Here is a 17,024-nt window from a genome sequence, read left to right on the forward strand (position 1 = left end):
ACAAAGCACAGACGTAGAGGGCCTGTGTGTGTCACGTATATGGCAGCTACACAGATACAGCTGCACAAAGCACAGACGTAGAGGGCCTGTGTGTGTGTCACGTATATGGCAGCTACACAGATACAGCTGCACAAAGCACCGACGTAGAGGGCCTGTGTGTGTGTCACGTATATGGCAGCTACACAGATACAGCTGCACAAAGCACCGACGTAGTGGGCCTGTGTGTGTGTCACGTATATATGGCAACTACACAGGTACAGCTGCACAAAGCCCCGATGTAGAGGGCCTGTGTGTGTGTACACACAGGCTCTCTACGTCTGTGCTTTGGGCAGCTGTAGCTGTGTAGCTGCCATATACGTGACACACACACACAGGCCCTCTACGTCGGTGCTTTGTGTAGCTGCCATATACGCAGAGCTGGGACAAGGTCCTCCAGCACCCAAGGCTGAGACACCAAAGTGCGCCCCTCCATCCCACCCATCCCAGCTGTCACACACTGATTGCTATTAGACTAAGAGGGCCACAGGGTCCACAACCTCCCCAACATCTTAATATCTAGTTATCTGGCTTGCAGTCACTACTATGTATCCCCTTTTCTGATTTCTTTCTGCTTCAAACACAATTAGGAATGACAGCTGAATGAATTGTGCGCCTCCTCCTACACTGCGCCCTGAGGCTGGAGCCTCTCCAGCCTATGCCTCGGCCCGGCCCTGCATATACGTGACACACACACAGGCCCTCAACGTCGGTGCTTTGTGCAGCTGTAGCTGTGTAGCTGCCATATACGCGACACACACACAGGCCCTCTACGTCGGTGCTTTGTGCAGCTGTACCTGTGTAGCTGCCATATATGTGACACACACAGGCCCTCTACGTCGCTGCTTTGTGCAGCTGCATCTGTGTAGCTGCCATATACGCGACACACACACAGGCCCTCTACGTCGGTGCTTTGTGTAGCTGTGTAGCTGCCATATACGTGACACACACACACAGGCCCTCTACGTCGGTGCTTTGTGCAGCTGTATCTGTGTAGCTACCATATACATGACACACACAGGCCCACAGATACAGCTGCACAAAGCACAGACGTAGAGTCTGTGCTTTGTGCAGCTGTATCTGTGTAGCTGCCATAAACGTGATACACACACCGGCCCTTTAGGTCGGGGCTTTGTGCAGCTGTACCTGTGTAGCTGCCATATACGTGACACGCAAACAGGCCCTCTACGTCGCTGCTTTGTGCAGCTGTAGCTGTGTTGCTGCCATATACGTGACACACACACACAGGCCCTCTACGTCTGTGCTTTGTGTAGCTGTATCTGTGTAGCTGCCATATACGTGACACACACACAGGCCCTCTACGTTGGTGCTTTGTGCAGCTGTAACTGTGTAGCTGCCATATACGTGACACACACAGGCCCTCTACGTCTGTGCTTTGTGCAGCTGTATCTGTGTAGCTGCCATATACATGACACACACACAGGCCCTCTACGTCTGTGCTTTGTGCAGCTGCAGCTGTGTAGCTGCCATATACGTGACACACACAGGCCCTCTACGTCTGTGCTTTGTGCAGCTGTAGCTGTGTAGCTGCCATATACGTGACACACACAGGCCCTCTACGTTTGTGCAGCTGTAGCTGTGTAGCTGCCATATACGTGACACACACACACAGGCCCTCTACGTCTGTGCTTTGTGCAGCTGTAGCTGTGTAGCTGCCATATATGTGACACACACACAGGCCCTCTACGTCGGTGCTTTGTGCAGCTGTATCTGTGTAGCTGCCATATACGTGACACACACACACCGGCCCTCTACGTCGGTGCTTTGTGCAGCTGTATCTGTGTAGCTGCCATATACGTGACACACACACACCGGCCCTCTACGTCGGTGCTTTGTGCAGCTGTATCTGTGTAGCTGCCATATACGTGACACACACACAGGCCTTCTACGTCTGTGCTTTGTGCAGCTGTAGCTGTGTAGCTGCCATATACGTGACACACACACCGGCCCTCTACGTCGGTGCTTTGTGCAGCTGTATCTGTGTAGCTGCCATATACGTGACACACACACACACAGGCCCTCTACGTCTGTGCTTTGTGCAGCTGTAGCTGTGTAGCTGCCATATACGTGACACACACCGGCCCTCTACGTCGGTGCTTTGTGCAGCTGTATCTGTGTAGCTGCCATATACGCGACACACACACAGGCCCTCTACGTCTGTGCTTTGTGCAGCTGTAGCTGTGTAGCTGCCATATACGTGACACACACCGGCCCTCTACGTCGGTGCTTTGTGCAGCTGTATCTGTGTAGCTGCCATATTCGTGACACACACACAGGCCCTCTACGTCGGTGCTTTGTGCAGCTGTACCTGTGTAGTTGCCATATACGTGACACACACACCGGCCCTCTACGTCTGTGCTTTGTGCAGCTGTAGCGGTGTAGCTGCCATATACGTGACACACACCGGCCCTCTACGTCTGTGCTTTGTGCAGCTGTATCTGTGTAGCTGCCATATATGTGACACACACACAGGCCCTCTACGTCGGTGCTTTGTGCAGCTGTACCTGTGTAGCTGCCGTATACGTGACACACACACACACAGGCCCTCTACGTCGGTGCTTTGTGCAGCTGTATCTGTGTAGCTGCCGTATACGTGACACACACACAGGCCCTCTACGTCTGTGCTTTGTGCAGCTGTAGCTGTGTAGCTGCCATATACGTGACACACACACACAGGCCCTCTACGTCGGTGCTTTGTGCAGCTGTATCTGTGTAGCTGCCGTATACGTGACACACACACAGGCCCTCTACGTCGGTGCTTTGTGCAGCTGTAGTTGTGTAGCTGCCATATACGTGACACACACACAGGCCCTCTACGTCGGTGCTGTGTGCAGCTGTAGTTGTGTAGCTGCCATATACGTGACACACACACAGGCCCTCTACGTCGGTGCTTTGTGCAGCTGTAGTTGTGTAGCTGCCATATACGTGACACACACACAGGCTAAGTCTGTGCTTTGTGCAGCAGATGGAGATTAGCTGCGGCCCAGAGAGATCCACACCTTTGCTTTGAATAGGCTTGTTTGGGTGCAGTATTTGAGGAAGAAGAAAAATGTAACAGATCCACCTGGCTTATTGTTGTAGTGAAGCACAAATCAAAACAGACGGCCCTATTTGAATATTCTAACTCTGTATTTCCCTTTTTAATGGTAACTTGATAGCATTATGACCTTTTTTCTCTCACGTTTGTCTTTACAGTTGCAGAGATGATGGAGCTCAGTCTTGCAGAAGTGCCTCTCTATGTAAGTAGCCATTATTTTGCCATGTTTGAGTCTATTTTTTGTCAACTGCTATAACTGACCTTTTATTGGTCTAAGGCCCCTTTCACACTGCACAAAATGAAGAACTGATCCTGTAAAAAGTTACCACTTAGGCTGTGAGCACACTTGTCTGTCAGTTTTCTGTGTAGGTTTCTCTGCATGCGTTTTCTGCCCCTCTGCTCTAAAAGAGAAGGAACAGCGTAATAACCATTAAAGAATAACCATTAAAGAAAAAAACATTTTTTTTTGTTACAGCTGATACAAATCCTGCAATACATCTGCAGTGTGTCTACTTCCCGCTTTTATGTAGGCAGACATATTGTTAACATCCAGTGTTTACAAATTAGCTGCTCTACCATAGCAGAGGAGATTCCTGAGTTGACACAGCTGAGATCAAATTAGGGTGGTGATTCGTCACAAATGAGGGAGCAATTAGGCTGAACTCTCAGTCCTGTGTAGGAGTTCAGGTCCACTTTATTGCAATTAGTAGAGAAAGTGCTTCACTGCTGCTAGTTTATTTCTCCATGGGAACAATACATACATCATGCACTGATTGACATTGAGTCTCAGTTTTCCTTTGCAGAAATCTCACTCAAAAACAGACAAGTCTGCTCCCTGCCTGAAATGGATCGACTTGTTACTCTTGGCATCAGTTTTTAATTAGTTTTTTCTGTTTTGTTTTTTTTTGCGCCACCACCCTGCTGTCGCCACATTCGCGTTTCTCCTCCGCCACTCGGGTCCTCTGCACCGAAGAAATGCTGGTATACAGATCCGAGAGTCTGATCAGAAGCATCAGGCTCCCATTGGTTTGCAAAAGACCAATGGGAATCCTTCCTCAACATCAGGGACCATTTTCATTCATAACTCCAAAAGTTCACACGTCACCCACCTTTTGGGCCTAAGACAGACCCTCGTGCCGGTGCACTTCTCCTGCAGGTACACCACTCCTGCTCCACTGGCATAGAAATTCAAAAACAGAGACTGCACACAAAGGGCTTTAGCGACAAGCTGTATTAGTGAGCATGTAGAGGCACATACACAACATGTTTTGGGCGGAGCCCTTCCTCGGGTGTGCCACACCCATCACCAGTGACACCTAAATACCTTCCCACACACAGGAAGTCATGTGATAAACACATGACCCAAAGAAGCAAATACAAACATATCAATTAACCATTAAGGGAACTACACCAAAGGTGTCTACCCCAATAAGAACTGAGGAGTAGGACACCCAGACATAGTTGATTTGTACAATAATTCTTCCAATAATATTAATCAACATCAGAACAATATAGTTCTATCATATTTAACGATACCAATCTTGGAAAGTCCTTTTATAAACATTCTGCGCAATCCATTTCATCCTAGAAAAAAAACATCATAGAAAACACTTTAAGCTCAAATTTTCGTTTAGGCCATTAGGGCATACACAGTCAAATTTTCTTATCCATTTAGCCTCACACTGCAGCAGCAGTTTCTTTCGATTACCACCTCTCAGGAGCTTTGGCACATCCTCAACCACAAACCAACGCAACTGGCTTGCTCTGTGGCGAAATTGTAGGAAGTGCCTGGACACGGAGGTTTCATACTCCTTTTTTTTTTTTTTTTTTTAACCAAAGCAAAGTTAGTAACATCTCGTTTATGCTCCTGTATCCGCTCCTTCACAGGTCTCTCAGTCTTCCCAATGTATACATACCCACAGGGGCACTTGAGCCCGTACACCACATACGAGCTCAAGCAGGAAAACCTGCCCCTGATGGGTATGCTAGAACCAGTGGAAGGATGAGAGACACTGCTGCCCTTAATGATGGCTCCACAACAGTTGCAGCCTAAACAGGGGAATGTGCCTTTCTTGGCACTAGGGGTCATCTCTTTCTTTTTAACAAGGATATCAGATTTGCATACCCAATCCTTTATTGTTTTACCCCTGCGGTAAGCAAACACAGGAGGGTCAGTGAACAATTTTCCAAACATCTTATCCTGTTCAAGGATAGGCCAAAATTTCTGCACCACTGAACGAATTCGTTCAGACAAATGGCCATAGTTGCACACAAAGGGCAACCGATCCGAGACTCGCTTCTCTTTAGGCAACAATAAATCTTCTCTGGCCATAGATCTCACTTCCCCACTGATCTTTCGAAGAGCACGTCCATCGTATCCCTTTTCAGACATTTTTTTAATCAAACCCTCTGCGGCATTGTCGTAGTCCTCGACTTTCGTCAAAATGCGCCGGGCCCTTAAAAACTGGCCCTTTGGAATGCCCTTTTTCACCGTAGTCGCATGAAAACTATCGGTACGCAACAGATTGTTTCGCTCCGTAGGTTTTTGTTATAAACGCGTAATCAATTTACCTCTTTCTTTGCTGATTGTTACATCCAGATAGTGAATACTATCCAGGGAACACTCAGCGGTAAACTTAATGGTGGAATGTACCGAATTAGCTTCTTCCACCATTTTTTCAAACAGTTCTACCGGGCCATTCCATAGCAACAAAATGTCGTCCACAAAACGAAAAAAGCGAAAATTGTATTTGCCATAAACTTCATGATCGATGAACATGCTCTTATCAAGATCAGTGAGGAACAAGTTAGCAAAGGAGGGAGCCGCCGGGGAACCCATACTTGTGCCCTGACATTGGACGTAAAATTGATCAAGAAACCGAAAATAATTGGAAGGCAAAATAAGTTCCAAAGCATCCAAGATAAAAAAAAACCTTGGGATTAGACAACGTCGTCTCCAAAAGTTTTTCCTCAATCTGTCGCATGCCCTCTTCATGAGGGATCGAAGTGAAAAGACTTTGGACGTCCAATGTGCACAATAATAGGTTCGCCGGGACAGTACCCAGTTCTTCCAATCTACACAGCAAATCTTTCGTGTCTATCAGACACGTTTTCACAATAGATACTAACCCCTGCAGGAAAGAATTGACATATTTTGCTAAGGGATAAAGTACTGAACCAATGCCCGACACTATCGGCCTACCAGGCGGTGTGTCCAGACATTTGTGTATCTTTGGCAAAAGGTACAGTATTGGTGTCTGAGGATTTTCAACAGTTAGAAAAGCAGCTGTTTTCTCATCTAAAATACCATTCTCAAGCCCTTGCTGCACTAACACATCGACTTTCTTTTTTATCTCAAATGTTGGATCACGATCACACAATCTATAGTGTCCCTCCTGATTTAACTGACGCTGTGCCTCCTGTATATACTGGCATCTGTCCTGTACCACGACTGCCCCTCCCTTATCGGCCTTACAGATAATAATACCATCATTTTCTTTAAAACTCCTCAATGCCTCACGCTCCATAGAAGAAAGATTATTAAACAGTGAAGATTTTTTCTTTTTATCAAATTGTTCCCAAAGAGAGCGCACTTCATGTAACACAGCACCCTCAAACAGGTCAATAAAAGTGTTCAGGATATCAGGCTCCCAATTACTTTTTTTAAAAAAAGGGTCCTTTCGTTAAACTGGGTTTGTCCGCAAAAGTCATTCTTAATTTAATGGACCGAACAAACTTATAAAAGTCTACTTCCCAGGTAAATAAATCACCAGAAGCTGTGGGGACAAAGCCCAACCCCTTAGCCAGTACATTCATTTCAGATTTAGTCAGATTGTATTGGGAGATATTAACAATAGGGTTGCTTACCCCCTCTAACGATTGCCTCCTCGTTTCGGGTACTCGTCCCGGGGTAAGGGCTGTCTCCAATTGCACTTTGGATTTGCGGGAGCTCCTGCCCCGCCGATGCCTCCGGTGTCGGAAGCTGTCTCGGCCTCCTGAAAATCCAGTGAGGATCCAGCACTAGAGGCCTCCGGCTGCAATTCGCCTGAGGTACCTGCCGGTGTACCACCTTGTCCCCCTCCCTGCGGGCGCCCCTGTCGTGGGCGGCGGCGAGGTTTCACCGGCTTCGCTGCGGAGCACTTCCGGGTGTCGGATGACGCTGCGGTCTGCCTCCCGATCCTCAATCAGCTGGTGCTGGCTGTGGATCTCCCCGAGCAGCGCGCCTTTCTTTCTGCCAGGTATACACTCTTCCTAGTTGATAGTCTTCAATGTCCCGACGTACCTTTGTATTTTTCACAGCGGCTAGTTCCTTCTTTAGAGCCGCTATCTGCACATTATGTTCTGTATTCAGGGTAGTGTAATCCAATGGTGGGAGAGCCTCGATGAGTTCACTCTGCAGCTTCCTCACCTCACATTTAATATCCACAATCTGAACTTGCAGTCTCTCAATGGTAAGAACCATTACATCCAAGCTGCCTTTGTTCAAAATTTCAAAAAATCTTGTCTGGAAGATAGTGTTATGTACTAGGAGAGTAGATCGCAATGTAATCCTGTAGCCACGTGGAATGCGTTTGGCACGCATTCGTTTGTTCGGTCCATTAAATTAAGAATGACTTTTGCGGACAAACCCAGTTTAACCAAAGGACCCTTTTTAAAAAAAAGTAATTGGGAGCCTGATATCCTGAACACTTTTATTGACCTGTTTGAGGGTGCTGTGTTACATGAAGTGCGCTCTCTTTGGGAACAATTTGATAAAAAGAAAAAATCTTCACTGTTTAATAATCTTTCTTCTATGGAGCGTGAGGCATTGAGGAGTTTAAAAGAAAATGATGGTATTATTATCTGTAAGGCCGATAAGGGAGGGGCAGTCGTGGTACAGGACAGATGCCAGTATATACAGGAGGCACAGCGTCAGTTAAATCAGGAGGGACACTATAGATTATGTGATCGTGATCCAACATTTGAGATAAAAAAGAAAGTCGATGTGTTAGTGCAGCAAGGGCTTGAGAATGGTATTTTAGATGAGAAAACAGCTGCTTTTCTAACTGTTGAAAATCCTCAGACACCAATACTGTACCTTTTGCCAAAAATACACAAATGTCTGGACACACCGCCTGGTAGGCCGATAGTGTCGGGCATTGGTTCAGTACTTTATCCCTTAGCAAAATATGTCGATTCTTTCCTGCAGGGGCTAGTATCTAATGTGAAAACGTGTCTGATAGACACGAAAGATTTGCTGTGTAGATTGGAAGAACTGGGTACTGTCCCGGCGAACCTATTATTGTGCACATTGGACGTCCAAAGTCTTTTCACTTCGATCCCTCATGAAGAGGGCATGCGACGGATTGAGGAAAAACTTTTGGAGACGACGTTGTCTAATCCCAAGGTTTTTTTTTTATCTTGGATGCTTTGGAACTTATTTTGCATTCCAATTATTTTCGGTTTCTTGATCAATTTTACGTCCAATGTCAGGGCACAAGTATGGGTTCCCCGGCGGCTCCCTCTTTTGCTAACTTGTTCCTCACTGATCTTGAGAAGAGCATGTTCATCGATCATGAAGTTTATGGCAAATACATTTTTCGCTTTTTTCGTTTTGTGGTCAACATTTTGTTGCTATGGAATGGCCCGGTAGAACTGTTTGAAAAAATGGTGGAAGAAGCCAATTCGGTACATTCCACCATTAAGTTTACCGCTGAGTGTTCCCTGGATAGTATTCACTATCTGGATGTAACAATCAGCAAAGAAAGAGGTAAATTGATTACGCGTTTATATCAAAAACCTACGGAGCGAAACAATCTGTTGCGTACCGATAGTTTTCATGCGACTACGGTGAAAAAGGGCATTCCAAAGGGCCAGTTTTTAAGGGCCCGGCGCATTTCGACGAAAGTCGAGGACTACGACAATGCCGCAGAGGGTTTGATTAAAAAAATGTCTGAAAAGGGATACGATGGACGTGCTCTTCGAAAGATCAGTGGGGAAGTGAGATCTATGGCCAGAGAAGCGAGTCTCGGATCGGTTGCCCTTTGTGTGCAACTATGGCTATTTGTCTGAACGAATTCGTTCAGTGGTGCGGAAATTTTGGCCTATCCTTGAACAGGATAAGATGTTTGGAAAATTGTTCACTGACCCTCCTGTGTTTGCTTACCGCAGGGGTAAAACAATAAAGGATTGGGTATGCAAATCTGATATCCTTGTTAAAAAGAAAGAGATGACCCCTAGTGCCAAGAAAGGCACATTCCCCTGTTTAGGCTGCAACTGTTGTGGAGCCATCATTAAGGGCAGCAGTGTCTCTCATCCTTCCACTGGTTCTAGCATACCCATCAGGGGCAGGTTTTCCTGCTTGAGCTCGTATGTGGTGTACGGGCTCAAGTGCCCCTGTGGGTATGTATACATTGGGAAGACTGAGAGACCTGTGAAGGAGCGGATACAGGAGCATAAACGAGATGTTACTAACTGCTTTGGGTAAAAAAAGAGTATGAAACCTCCGTGTCCAGGCACTTCCTACAATTTCGCCACAGAGCAAGTCAGTTGCGTTGGTTTGTGGTTGAGGATGTGCCAAAGCTCCTGAGAGGTGGTAATCGAAAGAAACTGCTGCTGCAGTGTGAGGCTAAATGGATAAGAAAATTTGACTGTGTATGCCCTAATGGCCTAAACGAAAATTTGAGCTTAAAGTGTTTTCTATGATGTTTTTCTCCTAGGTTGAAATGGATTGCGCAGAATGTTTGTTTATAAAAGGACTTTCCAAGATTGGTATTGTTAAATATGATCGAACTATATTGTTCTGATGTTGATTAACCTCCTGAGCGGTATGGACGAGCTCAGCTCGTCCATCACCGCCGGAGGCTGCCGCTCAGGCCCTGCTGGGCCGATTTTCTTCAAATAAAAAGCAGCACACGCAGCCGGCACTTTGCCAGCCGCGTGTGCTGCCTGATCGCCGCTGCTCTGCGGCGATGCGCCGCGAGCAGCGGCGAAAGAGGGTCCCCCCAGCCGCCCGAGCCCTGCGCAGCCGGACCAATCAGTTCCGGCCAGCGCTAAGGGCTGGATCGGAGGCGGCTGACGTCAGGACGTCGGCTGACGTCCATGACGTCACTCCGCTCGTCGCCATGGCGACGAGGAAAGCCGAACAAGGAAGGCCGCTCATTGCGGCCTTCCTCGTTTATTCTGGGCGCCGGAGGCGATCGGAAGAACGCCTCCGGAGCGCCCTCTAGTGGGCTTTCATGCAGCCAACTTTCAGTTGGCTGCATGAAATAGTTTTTTTTTTATAAAAAAAAAAACCCTCCCGCAGCCTCCCTGGCGATCTCAATAGAACGCCGGGGAGGTTAATATTATTGGAAGAATTATTGTACAAATCAACTATGTCTGGGTGTCCTACTCCTCAGTTCTTATTGGGGTAGACACCTTTGGTGTAGTTCCCTTAATGGTTAATTGATATGTTTGTATTTGCTTCTTTGTGTCATGTGTTTATCACATGACTTCCTGTGTGTGGGAAGGTATTTAGGTGTCACTGGTGATGGGTGTGGCACACCTGAGGAAGGGCTCCGCCCAAAACATGTTGTGTATGTGCCTCTACATGCTCACTAATACAGCTTGTCGCTAAAACCATTTTCATTCAATCTTATTTGCAGGGTTTTTAGTGCCATTGTAAATGTGGCCTTTTAAAGTGTATGTCGGGTCCATTCTGGGTCTTCTATGCATGCGTGGACCAGTGATGATCACCAGATTTCATCCGGGTAATTAAAGAATTGAAGCACCTGTGCGGGTAGGCGAATCTTAACCATCAGACGTCTTCTTTGATCCGTTGCACGGCGCCTCCCACAATGCGTTCCAAGCATGTCACGTGACTACACCCGGAAGGAGGAAGTGTTAGTAATTATGTGACCGCGGCTTGGAACGCATCGTGGGAGGCGCTGAGGGACGGATCAAAGAAGACGTCTGAAGGGTAAGATTAACCCCCCCTCGCCTGCACAGGTGATTTAATTAGCAGGATGAAATCCGAATAAACCTATTCGGATTTCATCCGGAAACAGCTTTTTGAGCATCCCTGGCGCGGACCCTCCTGCGCATGCGCAGTAGACCCGGACTGACGCGACTGAGCCAGTTACCAGGGCTGATCGAGTCTGAACGGCAGACTGCAGGAGGACAGCGAAGGACCCACACGTGCTTATGGGGCTGGAGGAAGCCCCAGGTAAGTATCTATTAGTTCTATGTCTTAGTCTCTGATTTTCTTTAAGGGTCTGATTTATTAACACAGTGCAAAGGAAACTGGAGCAAATATTCAACAGTTGCCCAGAGCAACCAGTTTTGGCTGTTGAAAGAAGTGTTTTGATTGGTTGCTTTGGCACATAGAATGAGGACACTCGCTGCTCTAGGCGAAATAGTAGTTAGAAGGTACAGACACTTTACTGCAAGAGGAATTAAAAGATGTTTTAGCCTTTTTTTTTTTTTTTACTCTGATTTCAAGGCACCCCATACTTTGCCACAGCTGTCTAGTGCAGCCTACTTTGTGTCGTAGCTTGGTTTTTGCAGTATGACTGCAGAAGTCTCTCTCTGCACAAGGGGACAGGCAAGGAACGCATTCAAATGTCCCCTCGTGCTTCTGCCTCCTGTAGGGACTACAATTTAAAGGACACCTGAAGTGATGTGTATATGGAGGCTGCCATATTTAGTTCCTTTTTAAACAATACCATCCTACTGATCTTTCATACAGCAATAGTGCCTGAATCACACACCTGAAACAAGCATGGCTAATCCAGTCAGACTTCACTCAGAAACATCTGATCTGCATGCTTATTCAGGGTCAGCCCCATGAGGGGTTTTGGCTCCCTCACCATCCTCTCTGGCTACTCTGTTGTCTTCTAATCAGCCTCGGTTATCTGGCCAGCTGCGCTTTTCTGCACATGCATGGCTTAGCTATGGGTGCACCCCGCAGCATTCCCGCAGTCAGGAACACCGCGGCAGCACGCCATGCAGAAGCCTGCCACTGGCCAGATAACCAGGGCTGATTAGAAGACAACAGAGTGGCCGGAGAGGATGGCGAGGGAGCCCAAACGACCCATGGGCTGGAGGAATCCCCAGGTAAGTATAAATATAGCCTTTATGTTCATCTGAGGTACCCTTTAATGACTTGTTTTTAAATTGCTGTTGCCTATGTGGTGTTGGAGGAAATACCGCCCTGCCCTCAAGTTTCTTGGCCTATGTAGAGAATATTTGTTCCCCAGCATTTTCATCTTTTGGAAAACCTTAAGGTGGCCATACATCTAGTTATTTTGGCGACTGATTGACGAAGATCAAATCTGGTCGGAGAGAGATCTGTTGGCAGCCGTAAGCCACATTTGCACCCCCATGTGGTTGCCGACCTTATGGTACGTGTGACATACTCCTCATGCTATATGCCTGTAGTCACGTCACGTGGGGCCCAAATGTGTGATAAAGGGCATGGATACTCAGCGTGGACAGGTAAAGTATAACTGCACGGGCACCGCAAGGGCATAAAACATGAGTGGGGACATTGGCAGGGTGTTTCTGGCACGTTTGTTGTTACCGCCACGCACCCAATCAAGCATGTTGGCCTAAGATTTTCCAGCATGTTCGATTGATACAAGTGACCAAAATATTGCCCCAAAATTGGTCGAATTGTCCATTGGACATGCTTGTGGCAGCATTGATTTTCATCAAATTTGATAATTATCAAATCTGATGGTCGATCGGCCGCCCAGTCTACAGATGAACGGCCACCTTTATTTTTTAAAAGCTGTGCCTTTGTGGACTGCAGTAGAGAGATTGTGTCACATTTAGTGCAAGTAACGCTAGCAGTATAGCAACATTTATGGTATGTCAAGCCATGGAAGAGAAGGCAGCTTCTCTCCGGAGTAGAGAAATATAAAGGCATTCATGGAAGACAAAAGAGCGAATAAAGCGATTTGCTGTGACCCAGGAAGATTCTGTCATGTGATTTGATTCCCATTGGAAATGTTATTCAGGCTCTTACTTACTTAAGTTTCATGTAATTGGCTGAAGAAATGATTGCTGTCGCAGCTCACTAAATGGCTTTTCAGAGAATACAAATTACACCGAGAACGGCTGCAGTGTTCAGGAGGACTCACCTTTGTCTGAGGCCTTTCAGGGGGCTGGGGAAGTGTTCAGAAGGACTCACCTGTGTCTGAGGCCTTTCAGAGGGCTGGGGAAGTGTTCAGGAGGACTCACCTGTGTCTGAGGCCTTTCAGAGGGCTGGGGAAGTGTTCAGAAGGACTCACCTGTGTCTGAGGCCTTTCAGAGGGCTGGGGAAGTGTTCAGGAGGACTCACCTGTGTCTGAGGCCTTTCAGAGGGCTGGGGAAGTGTTCAGGAGGACTCACCTGTGTCTGAGGCCTTTCAGAGGGCTGGGGAAGTGTTCAGAAGGACTCACCTGTGTCTGAGGCCTTTCAGAGGGCTGGGGAAGTGTTCAGGAGGACTCACCTGTGTCTGAGGCCTTTCAGAGGGCTGGGGAAGTGTTCAGAAGGACTCACCTGTGTCTGAGGCCTTTCAGAGGGCTGGGGAAGTGTTCAGGAGGACTCTTCGACTAAAATGTAATTAACCAGAGCGTCTACATGTGCTTATATTCTTTATTTGTTGTCTGCAAAATATTTTGGATACAAAACTTGGTTCACACTACTTAAAAACCTCTAAAAACAACCTCGACCACTTGAGCTTTCAGAATTCTTCACCCACTGTCCCTATGATGGTATTATACCAGATCGATCACCCAGCCAAAGCCTATGCAAATCAATCGGTTACCAATTCATATTAGGACAATCGTGGGCCCTCCACCGGGCGTACACCATGAGGCCTCTTCATTCACACACTATAACTGACAGTGCACTGTCACAACCTAGCCTTCCACTGTATGTATCAAGTCACTTCCCTATTTGATCACCCTCTGCTGTTTCCTATTCATGGGGATATAGCCTTGGTTGTGCAACCCGTCATTATGGCATTTGCATGGTCTGATCATATATGCTGGTTGGGTAAGGTACCATTCAACAGTTAGCTTGGATCCCTCAGACTTCCGTCCTTTTACGGATTTCCGTGCTGTGTATACAGTGTGTGTTGAAAACCGCTGTGATTACTCACGACCTTGCGTTCAGCTGTCCGTATCTTCAGGGGGAGCTTAGCTCAGGGCTCTTCTGCCCGACGCTTTTGCTGCGTCACCTCATTCATACTCGCGCAGCTAGCGGGGCCAAGCCGACCAAGTGAGCGCTCACCATCCTGGGACGCCGGGACACGCCATGAACTGCTGCTAGATACTGCTGAAGAGAGGAGACCGGAGCGGCCAGCTGCGCGAGTATGAATGAGGTGACGCAGCAAAAGCGTCGGGCAGAAGAGCCCTGAGCCAAGCTCCCCCTGAAGATACGGACAGCTGAACGCAAGGTCGTGAGTAATCACAGCGGTTTTCAACACACACTGTATACACAGCACGGAAATCCGTAAAAGGACGGAAGTCTGAGGGATCCAAGCTAACTGTTGAATGGTACCTTACCCAACCAGCATATATGATCAGACCATGCAAATGCCATAATGACGGGTTGCATAACTAAGGCTATATCCCCATGAATAGGAAACAGCAGAGGGTGATCAAATAGGGAAGTGACTTGATACATACAGTGGAAGGCTAGGTTGTGACAGTGCACTGTCAGTTATAGTGTGTGAATGAAGAGGCCTCATGGTGTACGCCCGGTGGAGGGCCCACGATTGTCCTAATATGAATTGGTAACCGATTGATTTGCATAGGCTTTGGCTGGGTGATCGATCTGGTATAATACCATCATAGGGACAGTGGGTGAAGAATTCTGAAAGCTCAAGTGGTCGAGGTTGTTTTTAGAGGTTTTTAAGTAGTGTGAACCAAGTTTTGTATCCAAAATATTTTGCAGACAACAAATAAAGAATATAAGCACATGTAGACGCTCTGGTTAATTACATTTTAGTCGAATAGTATTCCGGGCACCAGAGTGACTCCCCTTAGGGGTGGTGCAATATTGTGAGCACTTGGCCGCCAAATTAATTAGGAAGTTCAGGAGGACTCACCTGTGTCTGAGGCCTTTCAGAGGGCCGGGGAAGTGTTCAGAAGGACTCACCTGTGTCTGAGGCCTTTCAGGGGGCCAGGGAAGTGTTCAGAAGGACTCACCTGTGTCTGAGGCCTTTCAGGGGGCCAGGGAAGTGTTCAGAAGGACTCACCTGTGTCTGAGGCCTTTCAGAGGGCCGGGGAAGTGTTCAGAAGGACTCACCTGTGTCTAAGGCCTTTCAGAGGGCTGGGGAAGTGTTCAGGAGGACTCACCTGTGTCTGAGGCCTTTCAGAGGGCCGGGGAAGTGTTCAGGAGGACTCACCTGTGTCTGAGACCTTTCAGAGGGCCGGGGAAAACGGCCGTCTTGCTGCAGCTCGCAATGAATGTGTTGCAGAGCTTGTATTTATGTGTGTATAATACCCTACATTACCTCATTTACTTGGTAAAGTTCAAAATTGGTTAGCACACCAGGGGTAATGCATGCGTCTACACAAAAATTGACAATTGTTTTGGGGGCCACAGAGGGTCCTCTTCATGAGAAAGTGCTTACATACGGTGGTTGTTGATAAAGTCACAGCACTAGTGGGGTAGCTACAGAATTTTGGTCCCTTGTTACAGTTGACACAAATACTGCAATACATTACTTTCTGCAATGCTTGCTCATTGCACTATGTTTGACAGCAGAGCCACAGAAATGATTGCATTTTGTCACAACAGCCATACAGTCTAAGATCAGCTATTTTGCCAAATATTTCAGATGGCTGAAACTCATATTTTCCTTTTCCTTTCTGCTTGTACCTGCCAGTGACGTATTTGAGCCTTATTAGACATGCCAGTGCCTAGGAGATATTATGTGCTGGAATTCTGGAGATGTGGAGTTACGTACAGTGCTGTGAATGATGTGGTTTGTTGTGCTGTGTTCCAGTGACAGTCACCATCTGTTCAGGACAGATCAGGGCTAATGTATGTGCGGGCCACTTCAGTCCTGTTTATAACAGTGTAATGTAGGATGTGAATGTATCCTTTATTGCCTAGTAATGATACATTTCTAAATATTTTGTATTGGGTTTTTTTTTCCCCTTGACTGCCCATCTGTTGCAGTTGTTTGTGAAATAAAGTTGGCAAATAGAAAGCATGTTAGATGAATAAAAGTAATTGTGTACATAACAGTATAAGTCTATTCTCAGCTGTAATACATTATTTTGAATTAGCTAATTGCATTAATAGACACAGCATTGGGGTACACCAGTTTGCAGTAGTGTATTGAGTTTAAGCAAACCTGAAGCATTTTTAAAATAAAAGATACTTGCCTAAGGAGAGGGAAGGCTCTGGGACCTATAGAGCCTTCCTGTTCCTCTCACTGTCCCCTCATTCCAGCGCCCGTTCAAATCTCCCATCACAGGAAGCTTCCAGAGCCTGAATGCTCCCAAAGACTGGCGGCTCTGTATTGCGCATGCACAAGAGAGGGTGCTTGTGCATGCGCCTAACTGAATGGCCCATCTTTGGGAGCATTCGGGCTTCAGAAGCCTGCCACAGCGGCAGAGAACAGTCTCTGACCCATTGGTTGGGGACTGCTAACAAGGGAGACAGGGCTGGAATGAGGAGACAGGAACGGGAAGGCACTATAGGACCCAGAGCCTTCCCCCTCCTTAGGTAGGTATCTGTTTTTTTCATTTAAAAAAAAACTTTTGAGGTTCACTGAGCTTTCTCACACCCAGTGTTGCTCTGTATTTGGATACAATATTTTATGCGGCTAAAATGTGGGAACAAATTAATATCGGCTGTTAATGCTGCTTAAAGCACAACTAAAGTGAGTGGGATATGGAGGCTGCCAAATGTATCTCCTTTTACACAATACTAGTTGCATGCATCCTGCTCATCTTTCATGTATAAT

The 17,024-nt window shown here is 47.0% G+C and overlaps 1 protein-coding gene across 2 annotated transcripts in view; it reads left to right on the plus strand.

The window, feature by feature from the left end:
• The window catches only part of ARHGEF28 (Rho guanine nucleotide exchange factor 28), a 346,228-nt gene that overhangs the window by 87,607 nt on the left and 241,597 nt on the right, over positions 1-17,024 (plus strand). For both annotated transcript variants that reach the window (XM_068248416.1, XM_068248426.1), the window contains exon 2: positions 3,253-3,296. In XM_068248416.1, the coding sequence (XP_068104517.1) occupies positions 3,261-3,296 (36 nt within the window). In that variant the 5' untranslated portion in view covers positions 3,253-3,260. The remainder of the gene's footprint in view (positions 1-3,252; positions 3,297-17,024) is intronic.

Source organism: Hyperolius riggenbachi, chromosome 1, assembly GCF_040937935.1.
Source record: "Hyperolius riggenbachi isolate aHypRig1 chromosome 1, aHypRig1.pri, whole genome shotgun sequence".
Taxonomy (NCBI): Eukaryota; Metazoa; Chordata; class Amphibia; order Anura; family Hyperoliidae; genus Hyperolius; species Hyperolius riggenbachi.